At 36.4% G+C, this 13,842-nt stretch overlaps 1 protein-coding gene across 4 annotated transcripts in view; it reads left to right on the plus strand.

Annotated features, from left to right (window-relative positions):
- Positions 1 to 10,607, plus strand: part of KIF20B (kinesin family member 20B) — a 54,198-nt gene extending 43,591 nt beyond the window's left edge. For 3 of the 4 annotated variants that reach the window (XM_016220786.2, XM_016220788.2, XM_016220787.2), the window contains exons 28-33: positions 1,212 to 1,322; positions 2,036 to 2,233; positions 4,598 to 4,699; positions 5,231 to 5,381; positions 8,820 to 8,962; positions 10,360 to 10,607. In XM_016220786.2, coding sequence (XP_016076272.2) covers positions 1,212 to 1,322; positions 2,036 to 2,233; positions 4,598 to 4,699; positions 5,231 to 5,381; positions 8,820 to 8,962; positions 10,360 to 10,437 — 783 coding nt within the window. In that variant the 3' untranslated portion in view covers positions 10,438 to 10,607. Of the gene's footprint in view, positions 1 to 1,211; positions 1,323 to 2,035; positions 2,234 to 3,001; positions 3,071 to 4,597; positions 4,700 to 5,230; positions 5,382 to 8,819; positions 8,963 to 10,359 lie in introns of all 4 variants that reach the window. The other variant, XM_087824433.1, reaches the window with a different exon arrangement.
- Positions 10,608 to 13,842: the final 3,235 nt, after the last annotated feature.

Consider the following 13,842-nt stretch of genomic DNA (forward strand, 5'->3'; position numbering starts at 1 on the left):
GTTGTAAAAGACAGCACAGTTCAGTTTTTACCTCAGTGGAAGTCAATATATGCTTTCATCCCCACGTTTTAATTCAACAGACTCTTTGTTATTTAACAGTTATGGGTAGGTGATATGGAGATATATTTGACTATTGTTTTTTTATTACATATATATATATTTTATTGATTTCAGAGAGAGGAAGGGAGAGAGAGAAACATCAATGATGAGAGTGATTGATTGGCTGCCTCCTGCCACACCGGTGCCCTACTGGGGATCGAGCCCACAACCTGGGCATGTGCCCTGACTTGGAATCGAACTGTGACCTCCTGGTTCATAGGTCAACTCTCAACCACTGAGCCATGCCAGCCAGGCTTGATTTTAAAAAAAAAATACATCTTTATCGATTTCAGGGAGAGGAAGGAGAGGGAGAGAGAGATAGAAACATCAGTGGTGAGAGAGTCATTGATCAGCTGCCTCCTGCAGAGCCCTGATTGGGGATCAATCCCCCAACGTGGGCATGTGCCCTGACCAGGAACCGAACCCCGATCTCCTGGAACCTAGGTCAGTGCTCAACCGCTGAGCCATGCCTGACAGGGCCAGGCTTGACTTTTGATTTTTATGGTAGTGATGAGAAGGCCCACATTGGAATTTATCAAGTTTAAAAATGTAGTCTAATACTTCTTTATAGATCCCTTAAGTCGTGTTTAGGAATAGAATATAACCTATGACCGAGAAAATGGGATGAACAGTGTGCAGCAGGAAAAGGTTTAGTTATCAATATGTTCTTTTCTACTATAATGCTATGGTTGCATTTCCAAGACTCTAGTTTTTTAAAATTGTGTTACCAAAGTTCAGATCCCAACTTAGTATGGATGTTGGTCATGGCATTTTCTATTTCCTCATCCGGAAAGTAGAAATAATGATTCTTGACAAATCTAACTCAAGAGTTACAATGAAAGTAAAATGAGAGAATATATGTTAAAACACCTTGGAAGTTGAAAGTAATCTTTCAGATTCTCTTTATATCAAACTCAGAAGTGGTTGGAAAATTGTCCAGCCTTTCCTGAGTCTCTGAGGATGAAAGAGAGGAGAAAGGAGAGTTGCACGGTCATTGAAGAAGTCTTTGATTACTTCCCTTATTTAGTCCATCCAAATCTTTTATAATCTTTAGGTGAAGTATTTTAATTTATTTTCGGTTACAATGCCTTGTGCTTTAATATTTACTTTAGGAAAAACAAACCATGGATATCAAGCCCAGACATATGAGTTCAACAGATCTTGGTGGAGTTGAAACTGAACCTCAATCAGCAGGTTTTGAAATTTCCAGCAATGAAGTGGAGGTGGGCATTTGGTAACAACAAATCCTATTGGTCATGGAGGCCAGCCCAGATTCCAGGAAGAGAGAATGAAATTCTCTCTCTCAATGGGGAGAGTAGCAGAGAATTTGCAGCAAACTTTAAGCTACTATAGACTGGGTGCTTATTAAAAATTCTAGACTCTTTCCTTGGAGAGTTCGGATTTAGTAGGTTTGTGGTAGGGTCCAAGAACCTTTTAAACAAATTCTCTAGAAAATTATTAGGATCATACTGGGAAATACTGATCTCTGTTTCCCTTGATTTTATTTTTTAAATTAAAAAAAAAAAAAAGTCTTTATTGATTTCAGAGAGAGGAAAGGAGAGGGAGAGAGAGATAGAAACATCAACGATGAGAGTCATTGATCAGCTGCCTCCTGCATGCCTCCAACTGGGGATCGAGCCCGCAACCTGGGCATGTGCCCTGGCCAGGAACCGAACCCCAATCGCCTGGATCCTATGTCAATGCTCAACTGCTGAGCTACGCCCAGCCGGGCTCCCTTGATTTTAACATACCATGTGTAAGCTTGGAGAGGGTGGATAATTCATTAGGTCCTTGCTCTGGAGAGTTGGACCCAAGCACACTTTTTATCTTTTTAAATTCATTGTCTTTAATAGGTATTTGAGAGAGTTAATTCTTTGCAATTTATAAATTTATATTCTGCAAATAAGCCTTGTTTTCATTTTTAATTCTGTTATAGGATGAATTTGTAGTCCTTGACTCTTGTGAAGTGTCAACAGAAAATAATGAAACAACTCGATTTCCAAAACCTGAGTTAGAGATTCAGTTTACACCTTTACGGCCAAACAAAATGGCGGTGAAGCACCCTGGTTGTACCTTACCAGTAACGGTTAAGATTTCCAAGGCTCGGAAGAGGAAGAGTAATGAAATGGAGGAGGTAAATACTTACCTGATGAGTGAATTTAATAGGCAAACATTATTGTTGAGCTCAGTCATAATACATAGTTAAACTCTGCCTTCCTGTTCATAAACACTGCTGTTAGAGACCAAAGTCATAATTTATGGCATATTCTATACTCTTTAAGAATATCACTATAGTTTAATAGTCTTCAAACAAAAGCTTATGGATATTAAAATATATAGCTTACCCTATTTTGGTGAAGTTGTGATAGGTCAAATGGTGATGGGTTTTATTGGAGAGCTATTTCAATATATCAGTTCTGTTCAAACTTAGTCACTTTCTCTCCAGTGGGAGAGAAAAATGGTTGATAAAGAAAGGGTTCTCTTGCTTGAGTATAGTCTTTGTTATTTAACTAAAATCTTAGGTCTTCGTTGTTATAACTCTATGTATGGTCTCTTTTAGAAGAGAAATTCTTTTCCTAATACCCAGTATATTAAAATTTGGACCTCTGTTTAGTGGTAGGCTAAAAACTGTTTACTTATTTTTACTGCAGCTTGTGATTGTAGGGTTATCAAACCCTCTACCATGTCACATAAACTTTCTGACCCTTAGTTTACTACTTTTGGAAATAAAAGAATAAATATAGTATGTTTAAAATGCTTAGTTTTTGTTCCACATGTTGTAGATAGGTAATAAATGGTAATGTTTAGTTTAAAAGTAACTTGTTTTAAGTTTAAAACTAATTATTAGCTCTCCAGCACAATAACTTTATCTTCAACATTTTTTTTACTCCTTTAAATAAAGAGTTCAGTATTTTCAAGCTGGTGGAAGAGCAGAAATAGTATTAACCATACTTCTGAGGCTCTCTGTCAGGTAATAAATTTGCTAATTGAATATTGTTTAGTATATTTCCTGCTACACCTAAAACACCTTTAGAGGTTGTTTTGTAGAGCCGTAGTTAACTTTTATTATGTATTTAATTTATATTTAATACATTTTAGATACATTAAAATACAAAGTATTTTAATTTTATCATCTATATTGACTTTTCCTTGATTTATTTTTTCAAGGGAAAAGGAAAATTTCTTGTGTACACAGAGTGTTAAAATACAATTATTTATTTTACTGTTGGTTTATACTCTCCTATATACTTACGTGTATTTCAGAATAGACATACAGACTGTTGTAGGCAAATCACGTAAAACTTTAAAGTTTTTATTGATTTTGCTAGCTTTTCACTGCTGTAATAAACAGCGGTCCTCATGAAAAATCATATATACAGTGTTATATTCTGTTCATTGAAGACTCCCAAGCTCTCTTTATCGAACACTACAAGTGCGATGAAGTTACAGTCCGTCCTCTTTGTTTGCTTCCCATGATGCCATCTGCCTTCCCCTTTAAGGAAGTCTGCTTCTTGTGACGCTAATGACTTCTACTTGGTGACTGGAATTCTGATGTTCAGTCATGATCTTTTTTCTGCTTCTCTTCTTGCCTTTCCGCCTCCCTTTTCATGCTTATAATATAGATATAACTAGGATTTGTATCAGTTTAGTTCAGTTAACAATACTACAAAAGGCTTTTCCTAAGATGTCATGCCTATTTAATAGGGAAGACAGAGTGTATTTCTTAATTTTCACATTTCACCTGTGTTTATACTGAAGATTTTTATTTGTTTTTATTTTGTTTTGTTTTCAGTGCTTCCAAATTTCAGTTAGAGGTCTTAGATCATAGATGCTTTGCAGGATTTGGGGTTGAGGAAAGGGCAGGTGTATTGCTGTGCTGTATTTTAAAAATGGGGCTCAAATGAAAGATATTCTCCCTTCTAATTTTTTTTATTTAGCTCATAATTTCATTACATATGGTGTGTTGTGGAATACTCATACCTTCAATCATTTTGCAAATGTATTAAATCATCACATTGTGTACCTTAAACTTACATATATTATATCTCAGTAATATTTCAGTAAAATTGGGGAAAAGTTTATACTTTCAGTCAGGGTTTGTCAACCTCAGCACTACTGACATTTGGGACTAGATATCTCTTTCTTTAAGAAGGCTGTCCTGTGCATCGTCGGGGTATTTAGTAACATTCTAACCTCTACTCACTAGTTGCCAGTAAAACTCCACTTCCCCCAGCAGTGACAACCAAAAATATATCCAGACATTGCCAATGTCCCCTGCGATCAAAAGTTGCCTGGGTTAAGAACCATTATCTTCCCTCCTCCTCCCTTCCCCCCTCTCCCCCCTCCCCTCCCCTCTTTTCTCTCTTTTCTCCCTCCCCCTCTCTCCCTCCCCCCTCCCTCTCTTCCTCCCTCCCTCCCTCCCTCTCTCTTTCATTGAGTCCAGAGAAAGAAAATATTGTCAGGAAATTAACCAGTGCTGAAATATATTATCTTTTAGGAGTTGGTGAAATGTGAAAATAAGAAGAATACTACACCTCGAACTAATTTGAAGTCCCCTATTTCTGAGCATAGAAATTCTTCTGTCAAAAAGGAACAAAAGGTTTGTCTTTTATTTGTCCAAAATTGACCATTCTAATAATTTATATGTATAAAGTAGAAGATGAAAATAAAGATGCCAAATTTGATTAGTAATTTTTCAGCTTTGTCCACTTATACTTCATGTATCTTCCATTTCCATTCATCTGATTCAGCTTAGAATGTAAGCTTTAGCAGGCACGTCTTGGTGTGTTCACTTATCACTTAGCACAATGCCCGTCATGCTCACTTTGCCATTCTCTGACCTTTTTATCCTTCTCATATTCGCCTGAGGATATGTCCATTGATTTGAGAGAGAGAGAGAGAGAGAGAGAGAAACATCCATCAATTGGCTCCCATACTCGCCTGGCTGGGAATTGAACCCACAACCTTTGGTGCAAGGGACGGTGCTCCAACCATCTGAGACACCTGGCCAGGGCTCTCCTCATATTCTTAATCGCAAATTCCCTGTCTGAGAATTCATAACCTGTGTCTGGATGTAATATTTCCTTCTAACATTCCTCGTCAACAATAACAAAAAATGTTTGTTTATTAGATTTCCACACGGTCGCCATCTCAGAAAACATATTCTTTACGGAGTCAGGCATCTGCAATTAATGTAAACTTGGCTGCTAAGAAAAAAGAAGGAACACTACAGAAATTTGGAGACTTCTTACAACATTCTCCGGCAATTCTTCAATCAAAAGGTTTGCAGAAAATTAATTAGATGCCCTTTAATGTTAGGTATAGGACATTTTCTAATATCTGATTGGTATGTAAACTCAACAATAGTGATTATTGTATTTCAGGTATACAATGTCCTATGTTAGGTACTGTGGGAGGAAACATGAACGGATGCTATGCCTAGGTGTCCACTATGTAGTGAAGAAACACTATATTTAAGTAATTGATCCAGAGCAGGCTGCTTAATGTGGTTATAGAGATACAAGCAAAGTGCTGTGGTAGTATTGGAGGGAAATGAGCTATTGTAATTCAGGCCTATGGGAAGATTTTAAAGAAGAGATGGGATTTAATCTAGTACTGAAATGTTGGCAGGATTACACCTGCTAGTGCTAACCACTGTTAGTATCATGGTATATATTCTTCTTTGTTTTTTTCTTTATATAAACATTACCTATTCATATATCAAAAACATATACTTCTATAAATTCCTATTGCGTTTAGTTGCTTAATGCTTTTTCCTTAGCCACATCAATACCTGTGTATTAATATAAGCTCAGATGTACACTCTCTATACCTGTGTACATAAACAAAAGCTTACACGTATATGCACAGGCACACACATACACCCACCAGCAGGAACAGTTTTGACACAGGTAGAGTGCCACGGAAGTATAGGGAATGTGCAGGCTATTCCAGGTAGCAGTGGACGTCTGGCATGTAGATTGTGGAGAAATAATTGGAGGTAGGGGCAGGTGGAGGAGTGGGTTTTCATGAGATTACCTGAGTGGTAGCAATAGTATAAATGGGAGAGTGGCGGTGAGGAGAATAGGGAGGGGTAGGGACTATAAAGGCAGAGGACAGTTGAATTGAATTAGGTAGGTTGTGTAAAAGTAATTTCTTTAAAAACTTACCCAGAGGTTCCCAAACTTTCTTGGTTCATAGTGCCCTTAATAATAACTTAGTAATTGTTTCATTGTGCTCCTGCACCCAGAGAAACACCTAATAGTCCCATCCATTTAGTACTTAAGGCCAAACTACCACTAAAAGTTCAGCCTCTGAAAATCCAGGTTGCAAAGATAAGTCAGCATCGAAAGGAATGTAATGCAATGTTACTTTGAAACTGAACTACCTTGCGCTATTGTCATGTTAGTATCCAGAGCAGGCTGCTGAATGTAGTTCAGAGATGTAGAGTGGACCTGTGCTCCTGGGAGCTACTACCACATCTCTCAGTGCACAGTTTGGGAACTTCAAACTTACCAGATCCATGTGTATATATTTTTCAAAAAATACATCATTTTAAGGTATAGTTTGTATAGGCATAGAAAATATCTGGAGGGCATATAGCAAACTGTTAACCCTTTGTCTACTCTGAGCCACCAAAGCTTTTTTACCGTTCCGGTCGTATGTCTGCTCTCAGCCACCACAGCAAGGAACCGTACGAATCTTAACTCTTCATTCATGTATCAGTTCATAATTTCTCTGAAAGCTCGTAATTCCAACCAGTACGACACCCATGTCCAAATTTAATACTATTGCAAAGGGTTAAATGTCTAAATTAGGAGAAGCAGAACTTGTTATGTTAGATCGTTATATATTTTATTTAAATTGTATTGACAGTCACTTTGATGTTAAAAGGAAATGTGTTTAGAAGGAGAGGGAGGTACCCCCATATGGTAATTGACTCGTTACTTGGTTGACTCAGCTCCTTAACAGCTTCCCTACCTGTACACCTGGTGTGGATTTTTTTTTTTAAAGCTTATTTCTAGGAATACAAGATATCCCTATTTCGGATTGTAATTACAGTACATATCTATTGTTGATCAGTTGGAAATATAGGAGGAAAAAAGAAAATTGAGATTAATTCTTGAAATTCTGCTGCTCTGATAACCAGTGTTAATTCATTACTTGGTATCATTGGTCTTCCAATTTCTTTCTTATTGCCTGTCTCCTACCCATTCCATACCTGGCAGACATAGTGATCTTTTCAAAGTGCAAATGGAATTATTTAAGCTATAATTTTTTGTTTTCTTTTTCACTGGAATAAAAGCGCCACAAATGCAAAGTGTGTAGTTCACATTCCCAGCTTTAGTATAGTGGCTGGCACATAGTGGCAGAGTTTGGTGGCCCCAGGCCAAAATCCTGTGGTGGTTTTTGTTTTTGTTTTTAAGGCTGACCATGGGCAATTGCAGACCATGGGCTTTACCTGTTAGGCCTCATGGAGGAAAGCTGCCCTCCCCACACCAAACTTATACACAGACAATGCATTGCAAGGACTCAGGCACCATCTAGCTGTGCTCTTGTACATAACTGGACTCCTACCTATGTGCCTTCATTTGGAGCCTCTTTATTGGGGGCCTTCAGTAGAGAACTTCCTCAGGTGCCTCTGCTGAAAACCTTAGGACAGGGAATGGGAGGCAGCCTTGAAGACACCTTTTTCCACTCCAACTCTATTTTTCACTTCTAGCCCTTCCCCCTGGCCTCCAGCCCCAAGGTCCATAAAACTGCAAGTGCATCCTTGCTGGTTTGGCTCAGTGGCTAGTGTCACCCTTGGACTAAAGGGCCCCAGCTTCGATTCCACACACTGTTGTATGGGAAAATATGGAAGAGGAGCGGGTGGGAGCTGGTGATTTCTCAGGTTTAGCTTCTTATTCTGTTGCTGTAAGTAGTTAAAGGCTTGAGTGTTACTTACATTTCGCTTGTCTTAATTGGATATTCTGACATCTGGCAGCTCAGCTCTCTCAGTCTCAGCTCAGCCTTTGACAAGTAAACCCTCAATTTAGTTTATTTCCTTAAATGTGTTTACTATTTAAAAAAATATAGTTTATCCCATGTAATGGATTTTTTTATCCATTTTTTTCCCCAAATGGAAATATATTTTCTATTAAAATCAATATGTGTCTGTTAAAAAATAAAACAAATGTACAAAGTAAGAAATTTAAAAATTTTTATTCCACTTCCAAGAAACAATCAACTGTTAACAATTTGCTTTCTATCTCCTACTCTGTGTGTGTGTGTGTTAACTCTAAGTAAAGGGCTCACAATTACAAACTACCTTTATTGAATATTCATATGCACATCTTTACATGTGAGTACTGAACTAGATCTACCCCCTTATTTTTAATGCTACATGGCCCACTATATATGTATCTTGCTGTTTTGTTTTACACAGCACACACCTCTTTCAAGTCATTGAACACACCTGAGTTTTACTGTGTGGTACTACAATTTACTGGTCAAATGATATTTTACTTATTGGTTTTTGCTCTTAATAATCATTTCATGTGTTTATTAGGCATTTAATTTTTTTCTTTGTGACTTGTCTATTCATGTCTTTTCGCCATTTATAAATTACAGTGGTTTTCTTTTTAATTTGGTATGTTTTTTCTTAATTAAGAATTTTAAACCTTTGGAGTTAGAAAATTATTTATTTCAGGATTTAACTAATATATATTTTTTCATAGCAAAGAAGATAATTGAGACAATGAGCTCTTCAAAGCTCTCAAATGAAGAAGTAAGTAAAGAAAATGTATCTCGACCAAAACGGGCCAAACGGAAATTATACACAAGTGAAATTTCATCTCCTATTGATATATCTGGCCAAGTGGTAAGCTACTATTTCAGTTTTCTTAAACTTAAAACTGTTCAGATTATTTTAAATTCTGAAATATTCATAACAATTCAAATTTTATAATAGTTTGAATTTTTATTCTTCAGATCAGATTCCTTAAAACATGCTTTAAATGTTATACTTTTGATATCAAATGTGTTAAATTTATAGTAATTAAATATAAATGTAGCATTAATGCATATAAATTTCATGCATTTACATTTAAAAACTAATCGGAGGAATTTTAATTTAACCAATAGAATATCACTGTTTGGTAATTTATTTGCCTCTAACATCTATTTTTCTTATTATCTTTATCACAGCGTTGTACAAATCTGGGCCTTAGCGTGCCTGGTAAAATACAGAATTGACATTCAGTCATTTCCTCCCACCTTCCCTCAGCCTCCCAGGTTCTATTGAGAAAAGACTGCAGTTTGTCACCATGACTTTATGACTCATTCTCCTCACTCAGAACAGGCTGTGCTGTTACAGGGAAAGTTCTAATTTTTTATCAGGCTTATATTTGCCTAGTGGATGAAAGTGAAAATAGAAAAGTAATTAAAGGAAAAGCCTTTAGCAGGAAGTAGCCAAGAAAAATCAAGGGAGAGAGTCTTTGCAACAGTAGCTGTCAGATATAAGGTAGACACTTAAATGCAAGTGGCGAAGAATTGGAGTCAGTTAGGACATGCTGTGAGAAGTCCTGTTCTCTTTATCACTTTTTATCATCTGTCTGATTAGTACATACTTTCCTCCCCTTGGCTGAATTATTTCTTTTTTAGTTGCAATATAATGCTCTTCCAACTTTCTAAGTTATATAGTTGTTGCTGCGAAAGATCATTTCTTTCTTTTTTTTTTTTTTTAATATATCTTTATTGATTTCATAGAGAGGAAAGGAGAGGGAGAGAGATAGATAGAAACATCAATGATGAGAGAGTCATTGATCGACTGCCTCCTGCACGCCCCCGACTGGGGATCGAGCCCGCAACCTGGGCATGTGCCCTGACGGGGACTCAAACCCCGATCGCCTGGATCCTGGGTCAACACTCAACCGCTGAGCCACACCCAGCCGGCGAAAGATCATTTCTTAAAAATGATTTGGGTCATGTGTCTCCAAACATTTTAGTAATTATTTCAAGCTGTATATGTCCTGAATTTAATAAAGAATGTAATTATTTTAATTATAGAATTATTTAGTATTTAAATAATCTTCTACAAAATCCTTTTTTTTTTTTTGCTAGAAGATAGTATTGTATACCTGTAGTCCAAGAAGACAAAAAAATATAATGTACCTATTATTTCAGTTAATAAGCATGTGAACATATTTTACTAATTATAAATAAGCTTTTATTTTTATTTTTATTTTTATTAAAAAATCGGGTAATTGTTAATTTCAGATTTTGATGGATCATAAAGTGAAGGAAAGTGATCATCAGATTCTCAAACGACGACTTCGAACTAAAACAGCCAAATAAACCACTATGGAGAATGTTTTAATATAAATTTTATATTCATAATCATTGTAACTTGCATCCTGGCTTAAAGATAGTTGTATATATTATGGCCTTAAATCCCTCTGTATATACATTGCTATTTTATACATAATGTAATTTTAATTCAATAAAGAAAATAAGTCAACAATAAATTTACATGTCTATTTTTCTGAGGCTTTTTTAGAATAGCTTCTTTTCAAACCATATGTATTGTTCTGTTATCCCAGGCATGGAGTCAGTGAGGATATTACGAAAGATGGTATTATTTTTGTTTGTTTTTCTAGACATAGATGTCACAGGTCAGTTATTTTGTTTACTTATATTTAACAGTGTCTTATGAATTATTTTTACTCTGTTAGGAAATACAACTGATTTTACATATGTTTGGGTTATAGTTAAGATCCAGGGAGTAAGTGTGTACAGATTTCCTGTTGCCAAAATATGTATAGTAGTCCCCCCTTACCCATAGGTTTGCTTTTCTTGGTTTCAGTTGCCTGGGTCAACTGCAGTTCAAAAATATTAAATGGAAAGTTTCAGAAATAAACAATTCCTAAGTGCACCATTCTGAGTAGCACCATGAAATCTCACACTGTCCTGTTCTATCCCACCCCATCCCATCCGATGTGACTCATCCCTTTGTCCAGCATATTCACGCTGTATACTCCATTAGTCATCAGTAGACCTCTTGGTTATCAAATGGACTGTCGCAGTATCACAGCGCTTATGTTCATAACCCTTCTTTTACTTAATAATGGCTTCAAAGTGCAAGATGCTGGCAGTTCGGATATGCCAAAGAGAGGCTGTAAAGTGCTTTCTTTAAGTGAAAAGGTGGAAGTTTCAACTTAATAAAGGAAAGAAGAAGAAAATTGTATGCTGAGGTTGCTAAGATCTACGGTAAGGACAAATGTAGTAAAATTGTAAGAAGGAAAAAGAAGTCGCTAGTTTTGCTGTCATACCTCAAGCTGCAAAAGTTTTGGTCACATGGAAAATGCATTAAATTGTGTGTGGAAGACGTGAACAGAAAATGTGTTCCAATTGACGTTTGCGCCAGAAAGCACTGAGACTAAATGAGAACTTCAGCAAGGGACCTGCTGGAACGAGTGACCACATTCACATAACTTTCAGTACAGTATATTGTTATAATTGTTCTATTTTATTATTACCAATTGTTGCTAATCTCTTACTTTATCATAGGTATGTATATAGAGGAAAAAAACAATGTATATTGGGTTTGGGACTCCATGGTTTCAGGCATCAGCTGGGGTCTTAGAACATATTCCCTACAGACAAGGGGAACTACTGCATATGCATAATTTAGAAAAAACCTCAAGTACTTAATTAGAATATCCTATTATTTATAATCTAATAGAGTTGGCTTTCTTATTTTTCCAGGACATAGAAGATCAGAAGTAAAAAGTTAAAAAAGGAGATAGCATCTAGAGGCTAAAATCATTGACAACTAGAAAAGATAGAATTTTAGACCTTCAGGGACCTTAGGAATGCATTTCCTTCATTTTATAGACGAGAAAACAGACCTATAAAACTTACTTTCTCTTGATTATACAGCTAAAGTAAAATGGGCTTTGGTTTTTAAAAAGCAACAACAAAAAACCCAGTATGAGGCAAAAAGCAAAGAGGCCTCAATAATTGTTGCCAAATGGAGCCTTTTAATCTAAGAGCAAATATTTATATGTCTAAAACCTTAAAGGCTTCATTGGGTTTTCACATTGTTTGCTTTATAAAATGATGACCCTAAGTCAGAAAGAAAAATTATCTTTGGTGTCTTGTTTAGGAAATAATACCATGTCTAGGGAAAATATCCACCAACATAGTGAATTATGTAATCTCTGTAAGCACCAAAATGTTTTTATTATGCTGCCTGGTTTCATTATGCTAAAAATACAGAGTCGATCCTTATTATTCAGAGAGCCCATACTTATGAGTTTATTTGTAGTCCCCGAACCAGTTCTGTAGGCACTTTTGTAGTCATTCTCACACATGCAGTGTGGCAAAAAATTTGAGTTGCCCAACATGCATGTTATGTTCTCAGCTAAGGTTGAACAAGGTAAAAACATTGCCTTCTTGTTTCAGCTCTCAGACTGTAAACAAATGTCCACATCCCTGAATGTAGACTGAAATCACACCTCTTTGGCAAGATCTGCAATGGAGACAGTTTGCCAAATAGAAGGGTGTTAGAAACACTTTGGGCTTTCTACAGATTTATACTAACAAAGCATAGGTAAATCAATAGCTGTAATCAAAATGCCCACTGGAGTAAAGGCGCTCTTCAGAGGAAGGTACGATAGAGTGTCTACAACACGTTTTATAATGTGTGATATGGAGTCAAAAACCAGTACACATGGAAGGAGCAGTAAAATGAGTACCATGGTAAAAAAAAAAAAAGTCAAGTAAAACTGACTTGGCCCAAATGTTGAATTTTGCAAAAACTTTTAAGTGGCAATTAAGTGCATGTTCAAGGATTTAAAAGAAATGTCATCTCAGTGAGTAGGGAGTCTACATAGGGAATCTCCACAGAGAAATGGAAGGTATAAAGAAAACCAAATGGAATTGTTTCAACAAAAAAGTAAACAAATGGAAAGTCTACTGGATCGTAGTAACAGCAGATTAGAGATGTCAGAAGTGCCAGTGAACTTGAAAATGGATCAATTCAAATCCAATCTGAAGAAAAGAAAGATTAGAGAGAGAAGACTAGATCCTCAGGGTCCTATGGAACAAATATCAAAAGGCTAGCACACCTGTAGCTGGAAATCCAGGAGTACAAAGGACTTAAAATAGGGGCAGGAAAAATATACTTGAGGAAATAATGGCCAAGCATTTTACAAATTTGATGTAGAAACACTGAAGCTCTGTAAATCCTAAAATAAATCCAAGAAAACTACACCTAAGAAGATGGTCAAACTAATGAAAACCAACAATGAAGAGATTACTGGGGAAAATATTGCAATACATAAATAAGACAAAGGACATATGTAAGAACACATATAAGAAACAAAATTGTAGTGAAAACACAGCCAACCCCATAAAAATCTGGTTACGACTTGAATAGATGCTTCACTAAAGAAGATACAGGCAGTTACCGTGGGACGGCATATTAAAGCCACAAGGGGAGGCAAAACTGGTGAAAGAACACCGAGGCTTCCCTGATCTACCTATCCCGTTGTGTGTCACCTAATCTTGATCTTCCTCTCGTCACTATTTTGAAGCAAGATAAAACCACTGTAGCTATTTGAACTGTTTGCAACCATCACTGCAGCTGTAATTGCTGTATTTACAGTTTGATCAAAATGGGCATTTTTTCCCTCTTCCCTTCCATATATTTTATAAAGAATAGAGTCTGTCAATATATCTGCTTTGGCAAAACCCCAA

Source organism: Miniopterus natalensis, chromosome 14 (assembly GCF_054644295.1).
Source record: "Miniopterus natalensis isolate mMinNat1 chromosome 14, mMinNat1.hap1, whole genome shotgun sequence".
Taxonomy (NCBI): domain Eukaryota; kingdom Metazoa; phylum Chordata; class Mammalia; order Chiroptera; family Miniopteridae; genus Miniopterus; species Miniopterus natalensis.